We start from the raw sequence: 8,290 nt of genomic DNA, 5'->3' as shown, positions 1-8,290 counted from the left end.
ATAATTCTTAAAGCTGATAATCACAAATCTATTCCCCGACTTTCAACAACATTTTGAGGAAATTAAACCTCAACATGGCTGCCTATTCTGTTCTGTCAAGCAATAAATGATTTATTTTGGTGTGGCAGCACTGCTTGCATCCGTTTTCTCAATTTCTGTAGCATACTTTTACATGCCCGCGAAATGAGAAAACTTTGGATGTGTCTGTCGTGGATAGTCCCCATAATATATATGAATAATTTGTGTGCCATGCTTAGGGATTCCATTATTATTCGTGTTATTTGCTTGGAGGTGTTTATTGATCCTGTCCAAATACAATTGTTGACTCTGTACGCAGCTTCCCCCTCTTGATTGTTTGTCTTTGCCTGAGACAAAAGTTCAAGTAAAATATCAGAGTATTCTCATTTGCATCGATGGTAGCCAGGATTCGCTGATAAATAATCTCCCACACAAGTGGAAGACCACAAAGTGCCAGGTTTAGCGACAGTCCAGTGCAAGGACATGGTAGTCGCAGCTGCCGTTCCATAGTGAACTCCTCGCAGCGATAAAGTAATGAATAACCAGTTTCTGCTGAACAATAAATTGCATTTGGATTTTTATTACAATTCTCTCTGTGTGCCCTGGCGCTGATTACGCTGTCAATAGGAATGGAAAAAATATGATTGCTTCGTCTTTCATAACCACCTGTGCCGTGTCCCTACGCCGAGTCCACTGCCTTTGGCCATTTGGCCTGTTACTCGTCTTTTGTTGGTCTTCTGTGGCAGTGGTGGCTCTGTCGGCCTTGTTAAATTATGCTCGTCATGGCGGCGCTTCTGAGCCCAAAGGCGCTGGCCAGGCCAATTGTTGGAGCCGCAGTTGGAGCCAAATCTAGAGCCAGAGCTGAATCTGAAGTTGAGGCTTGGGCTGGGGCTGGGGCAGGGCACTGAGGAGTTGGGGGGCCTGGCCTCGCTGGTGGAACTGAGCTGTCAGCCTGTCTTCGTGTTTTTTAAGTTATTGCATTGGGAATCGGACGGCAGCTAAACACAAACGTGGCCAGGAGCAGAAGTACGTCCTGGTCCTGGAGCAGGAAAAGGAGCAGGAGCAGGAGGAGCATCCTTGAGCTGACTACCATAACAAATGAATCTAGCGATGGAGCAGCATTGTTGCTGTTGCTCTTGCTGTGGCTGCTACAAGTACTTCTGCTGTTGGCGTGCGACAATCTCTCGCACAGAGGCCGTGCTATCGAAAAATCCCCTGATCCCTTATGTAATTTTTAGATTTCCAGCTCCTTTCCTGCTTGTTCTCATTGATGCAAGTTGCGAGTTCTGCCGGAAAGAGAAGAAAAAGAATGAATTAAACCTGTTGCCTGCCTGTCGGCCTGTCTGTCGGACCGACCGTCTGTTTTCCCCGCTGTCAGAAGCAATCTTCAAATACACCCAGAGAGAACCGACTCCGACTCCGAGTCCGAAACTGAAACTGAACCCTGAAGCCTGGAGCTGAGACCTTGCCAAATATGCAGAATCTTAATGAAAGTCAAGACGTCAGTGCTTGGCCAACTGGCGGTTGGCTACCTATCAGTTGTTGGCAAATTGTAACTTAAATAAAGCCAACCGAATTGGTAAGACTTGCTGGAGGGGAAGGAGGGGGCAGAGGACAGCGGTAAAGGATTTCCGTCAAAACTGCCGCAAAACAAGCAGCAAAACTCACAACGAACTTTGGTTGTCCTTCCTTCGACCCGACTCGTCCTTGGCCTAGCAGCCGCTAGTGGAGAGCCATCCTTATAGAGTATAAATTCAATGGGAATAAATGTATATACTCCCCGATTTATCCTGCTCCTTGTCTCCTGGGTGCTCCTCCAAGGGCTTCCCCGAAGTGTGTTCGGTGCCAGGGCTCCAAAGATTTACAAATGGAGCAGTTCGCGAAGGGCTTAAACGAGGGAAATCTCTGAAGTGGCAGGAGGTTTTGGGAGGTTAGCTACTGCTGTCAGAAGTCAAAAGCTAGCAAAGAGCAGCCAGGCAGCAGGCAGAGACCAGGAGCCAACCAGGAGCCGCCACAAGTTGCCTGTCGACGGACAAACTTATGGCTAAGACCGCAAACAAATTTCATGCTGCTGCTGGCTGCAATGTTGCACGGACGGACTCCTGGCTGGAGCTGCAACCGAATTAGATGTTGAAGAAAATTGTCTTCCTGTATGAATTTCATAATTTCCCCAAGTTTTAGTTATGAAAAGCAAGCAATTTCCTCCTCCGCCAAGAGTTGTCTAGCCTAGGACTCCAGGACGTTGTGTGTACCCGCATCCACATCCACCTCCACATCCTCCGGAGCATCCAGGTTTTGCTGTGCTCTGGGTTTCTGCCAATTTGGCAGCTTAAAGTTTAAAGTCTTAACTTTTGATGCGAATCACTTGGCTGCGTTCGGCTGGCAGTCTTTTGGCTCCCTTTGTGGCAGGGACTGGGACATGCATGTGGCTTGCTCTGGATTGGTTTTTTTTTCAATTTCTTCGACTGTTTGCTGATGTCATCGACAGAAGTTCGGGGGGTTTCTTCTGGCTTGAAGGAGTTGTCTCCGTTTTTCCTTTTGTTATTTATTCTCGTTTTCCTAGGGCTGCTGACCCACTCAAGAGGGGGTGGGGACTGGGAGATGCGCTGAGACTGGGGACTGGGGCGCAACCCTTTGTCACATTTTGCAATTTATGTTATTGTGTGCTCACAGATACGTATCTATCTATCTCTCACACCCACTCTTGTTGTATCTCTCTGTTTATGTTCTGTGATTTCTATCAACAACTTTTACTTTTGTAAGCAAAACCCCCGGACATGGCCAGGGACAGGCACAAGCCCCTCAACCAGAAAGCAATAAAAATTGTTTACAGACATTATTTGCGTATATCCTTGATCCGGATTCCGGATTCCGGAAGCACCTTCCATGTCCTACAAGGGGTCCGAAACTTTTCACCATTTAAATAGATTTCTCTCGTATTTTTAAGCACACAAAAAATACCACGAATTTCCCTTGTCACCCCAGACCAAATTCTGTTTACAGTGGTTCAAAAGTATGGCATTTATCTAAAAAATTAAGATATCCATTACAAATTTTGAATTTTATACGAAATGTATGTGGTTTTTGGTTTTATCACAATTTATTTCTACATCTTTTTGTTCTACAAAAATGATTTTTATCCCATAGTGCGAAGACTGATTCTCCTTCTCTTCTCACTATTTATTTTTTTGGTTTCGGGTATTAAAGCTTCGAACACACACAGACACACACAGGGACACCCTCTAATAAACTAATGCCTCTCCTTTGGGGATGCCTCTTGTCCTCCGGCCCAGGCTTAGCCTGCATCTCCTCCTTTACTCCTCCTTAGTTGTCCCCAAATCCATTGTTGCCCCATAGTTTGTTTTGCGAAACATTTTATTTGTCGTTTCCGTCTCCAGACCTCTCTCTCTGTCTTTATCTTTCCCTCTAAACCTCTTTCTTTCATTCTTGTCTTTCCCTCTTGGATTACTCGCAAATGTTTGTGTCAAATTTTGTTGGGAGCCTGCTAAGAGTGGGTTAGGGGGGAAATGGATGCGCCCAGGTGTTGAACTTCGTCCCCCAACTTTTGGGGCCATTTTTCTTGCACTCTTTTTTGGTGTTGCAAATCGTCTGAAATTACTTGATTGAACTGGGAATCTGCCGTAATGGAGGACAAAGGTGCCATAAGTTATGGGATTCCTATTTCCTCTATTTAGATGCTGATTGAAATCATTTGCAGGTCTATAGAGTTCAAATTAGTTAGAGCTCGCCATTAGATGTAGGTATTACGTAAATCAATCTTTTTTTCGAAGTTTCTGGCTTAGTTTTACCTTCAGTTCTAATCTACAGCTGAACTTCTGACTAAGTTCAGGTTTATTTATTTATTTATTTATTTTTGAGACTCTGCTTCCAGCTATGAGATCAATTGAATATAATTTCTTTGGATTTTCCTTCTATTAGGTTCTTTTTTTTATTTTCCCCATTTAGTTTTGATAGTCTTTACCTCAATCGCCACTTATCTGCGCTGTCCTTCAGTTTAAATCAGCAAAAGTAGTATTTAGCTCAGATAAAGCTTCATAAGTTTCTTATGCTCTCCCCTGGAGTTCCAGTTCTTCAGATTTACGTCCTGCCTTAGCTAATAAAGATCCAGCATAGCAACCACACCCACCTCCAGACCCAAGTGCCATTCTGGTTCCCATTCCCATTCCACTGCCAGTTTCCATCTCGACAGTCAGAAAACAACTTCATTTAAGACGCATAAAGCCGGGCCAACATGTGTGGCTGGCAAACAGGCGACGGCGATGGCGATGGCGATGGGCATGGAAATTCCTTATGCCAGGCAAAGTGAAACTGTCACTGCCAAGGTTTTCCCTCGCTCCCTGCCATTTTCCGCTTCTTTTCGTTTTTTGTTGTATTTTTTTTTGGCAAAGATGTAAAGTACGGATGGGGAAAACACTCTGAGCGAACTCCGGGTTGCATATTTAAATTTATGATTATGTCGTTATGCTGTCTGCCCGCATTGCTTAGAGGCGGCCGAAGAAGAAAAAGTGACAGCGGGCCAAACTTAATACAAATTTATGTGCAACATATTTTTGCACTTTTTTTTTGTTGCCTTTGGTGTGCCTTTGGTGTGTGCCCAGCCAAAGCCAGAGCATAAAGCTTCGCTCAACCCCTCGGAAAGCAAAAGAAACCCCCCCTGGACAACATATGCTGCTGCTTTTCCGACTGGACAACAGCTCGGTCGGAGCGGAGGAGGAGGTTTTCTAGATCCCCATCTAATGTGAGGAGAAGGAGACGGGATCGGGATCGGAGGAACCCCCAAGTTTGTTTTACTTTCTGGCGCTTTAATGTTTCCCCCATTAAAAACGAGAACATTAAAATTCCTTTCCCCCTCTGAAACAGAACAGTTAAATTGCATTTTCAGACCCGGGCCCGTGCTTGAGGAAATGACAAATTCTTACATAATAAGAGGAGTAGTCTCAGACGCGAAGAGAGAAATGGGATCCATTTGGCATTTGGCAGGTAGAAGATGGGAGGTGGGAAGTGGGAGGGGGGGGGGGGGGGGATGAGATGGCGTGAAATTGAGCACGGACCGCGTCTCCAGGCGCCTTTGTAACGTAACCTCCGCTTCCAACTCATTTTTAAATACAAATTTATGTACAGGGAAATAAAAAGTAAAATGCACAACGCTCCCACCCCCGCTCGTTCTCTCACTTTTGATTAATTTGTCTTGCCTAATGGCTGGCCATAAATTTCAAGTTAATAAAACCCACAGAGGGTGGAGGCGCCTGGGCTTTGCCTTCTTCTAATAACAAAAATTTGTCACACGCCATTCTGACAGTTGTTTGTCACAGAGACCCAGAGACGCCTCCTCCGACCACAGCCACCGCAAGTGTCAACTGCTGATGACATTGTGGCCAAGTTGAGAGCCAACTTTGGCAAGCTTGGGGAGGGGGAAATTATGTTGCCCCTTTCCCAGCCAGGGGCTGATTGATACACAGGAACTCCGCACACAGGCCAGGACGAGGCCAGGGCCGGGCTAATCAATGGCCAGGGAACACGCACCGAAACGCTCGAAATTCGATTAGGGAAGATGTCGCCACCAAAAACTGACACTGGAGCACTGAGAGGACTCGCACTGGCTTCAAGTGTCAGCAGCAATTACCTCGAGGGAATGGGAGTGAGGGCCGGCTGTGCTCTTTGGGCCATTTGTTGCCAGTTTCTGAGTTTCTGTTGCCGGTTTTGGGTGCCTGGGCAGAGTGCATTCAAATTGGCTTAAACTAAGAACGTTAAGCGTGCAGCTGTCTAATTGTATTTGCCCCTTGACTCCCACACCGCCTTCCCTCCCAGGAAAACCCTTTTTCCCCTGAAAGTAATGTAAAAGTGCCAGAGAACTTCAAGATTTATTAGCATCAAGATTAAAGCATTAAAAATTTTGCAGACTGTGTGGCAGGGAGATGGAGAGCGAGCGTGAGAGCGAGAGGCTAAATAGGGGGTGGCAGATGCCCTAAGGGAGGGGTTAGGGCTGGGACTGGTCTTGGGATTGGTTCTGGTACTGGTACTGGTCGTATTTCTGCGGCTCCCAAGGAAAGTGAGTGCAATTTTCGTTCGTTTTCGCTCTACATCATCAATTTAGCGTCCTTTCCACTTTTGCTCTTCTCATCCTCATCCTTCTCATCCTCCTGCTCATCCTGTTGTTGTTGCGGTTGATGCTGCTGCTGCTGCTTTTGCCGTGGCTGTACTTGCCCCTGGCTGTTTCCGGCGCTAGAGTGGTGCCAACACCACCAGCAGCAACATTTCATTGCGCACTTTGTCGGTCAAAACTTTCGACATTAGCACTTAATTTACTGGCCCAACTTAATGAAGTCTACACTCGGCTAATTTACGCGAAATGCTTTAGCTACTTAAGATGGGGAAAACCCCCTGGAGCCACCGCTCTCCACATTCGCAAAGTTAAAGTTTTTGCACATCAAATGATTCGATGAAAAAGGGCGAGAGCCGCTGGCCATTGCAGAGTGCGATTGAGCAATTGATGACGCAAAGTGTAGTAAAAGGTGTAACTTCCATGGCTGTCTTTCAGATAATTTTTCCATCATTGAGAGACCTCCGCTTTCGCAGTTATGACGTCAGCTACGCGTTATGGGACATAGTCCCTTCTTCAGATTATAAAATATATAAAACTAGCTTATCAGGGGTCCGAGAGCAATCAATGAAAAGTAAAGCCAGTATATAATAAGCATTTCTCTGGAAAGATAAGAGCTCCCAGCTCTGTGAGGTGGGGGCTGAAGGGGAAGTGCCTTCTGGGAATGCTCTTCTGCGGCGACTGGAACCCAAGTTTTGTTCAGTTATTGCGGATTGTTCGTGGTGTTCAGATGTAGAAAATGCGCCCATATGAAATGCAAGGAATGCTCGTACGCATGGCCATCGCGGGCCTCTCGTTGACCGTCTCCATTGTCATCCTGTTGCTGTTCCCCACCTGGGAGCAGCCCCGCGAGTCCTGGGAGATCTCTGTGTGGTATTACATCTGCCTGCTGCAGGCGATCGGAGGAGTGCTCCTCGTCGTGGGCTCCCTGAAGGTGAGAACTTCAAGATTAATACTATCTCCAATCGGGACTGAAGGTCGTGGCTCTTCCTCAAAGGCTAATCATTGGCTGTTCCTGCCCTGGGTGGTGGCGGCTATAGTTTTTATCTACACTCTGCTCTACAAAACCGTGAACTACTATTGCTATCTGCAGGGAAAACTGCTGGTTGTGGTAATCCCCCTTTTTTACATCATTGCGGGTGAGTAAGCGCGGCTCTCCTGATGCCCACATACGCGCACGGGTATAACCCGTTGTTCTCTTATGATTTCAGGTTTTTGGCTCTACTTTCTGTGCGATGTCTTCCAGGACTTTCTCGACTTGCATCGCAAATCCTCTCCGCAGATCCTCAGTCACGACCCAAATAGTCCTCTTGCTGTTGTAGATTCACATTCTCCTTGACGGCATTAAAGTGCACTCTGCTACCACGTGAAATGCAATTGAGCTGAGCGTAAAGGCAAATAAGTGTGAAAATTGCGGCGTGAGTGTTTCTGTGTGAGTGTTTGTGAGTGTTTGTTAGTGTGTGGGTAGCCAAAAGTAAAATAAGCGTTAAAATGTCTGTCTAACGCAGTGGAACCCCAAACGGTGGGGTTTACGGCTGGGCTGGGCTGGGCCAGAGCTCTGTGGTATCGCTGCATGCGTATTGCATTACCAGACCGGCACCCTCCACAACACACAACACACACTACCCTTCTGGCCGCCCTACCCACCCGAGAGACGACACAAAGTGGCATATGAATAGATACATGTTTTGTTGCTTGTTTTGTTTGTCTCCCCATATATCCGGGTCGCCCGTTCACCCGCCTGTCCGTGGGTTGGTTCTCGTAATCCAACAAGCAGACAGGTTAAATACACCGCAAGGACACACAGATACAGAGACAGAGGCAGGGAGAAAGGCAGAGCAAGAGAGGCTGCTGCAAAAAAGTGCGACAAAGATGGGGGGAACAGGGGCTGGGACTCGGAGTCGGAGTCGCGTAGCGCAGAGACGCATCCAAACAAACAATAATCATGCAACAATAGTGAGAGCCGCAAACAAATTGCTTTTCTATGTATGCTCATGTGTGAGTATCTGTGAAGCTGTGTGTGTGTGCATCAGCGCATCTGTGTGCGTGTCATGTTCGGGTTCACTTGCAGATTAGTTTCGTTGCCAGTTTGTTCTCTCTTATTTTTATTTGGTTGTCTTCCTTTGGTTTTTTTTTTTTCAGACGCCCAAC

General features: G+C 46.6%; 1 protein-coding gene across 1 annotated transcript; it reads left to right on the top strand.

Moving 5' to 3' along the window:
• Window positions 1-6,841: 6,841 nt before the first annotated feature.
• On the top strand, window positions 6,842-8,290 carry LOC6898247 (uncharacterized). The gene is made up of 3 exons (XM_002138277.3): window positions 6,842-7,073; window positions 7,137-7,278; window positions 7,351-8,290. Exons 1-3 carry the CDS (start codon window positions 6,879-6,881, stop codon window positions 7,476-7,478), a joined length of 465 nt encoding a protein of 154 aa, XP_002138313.2. The 5' UTR covers window positions 6,842-6,878; the 3' UTR covers window positions 7,479-8,290.

The sequence above is a fragment of the Drosophila pseudoobscura genome, chromosome 3 (assembly GCF_009870125.1).
Source record: "Drosophila pseudoobscura strain MV-25-SWS-2005 chromosome 3, UCI_Dpse_MV25, whole genome shotgun sequence".
NCBI lineage: Eukaryota > Metazoa > Arthropoda > Insecta > Diptera > Drosophilidae > Drosophila > Drosophila pseudoobscura.
This window is presented reverse-complemented; position numbering and strand designations above follow the sequence as displayed.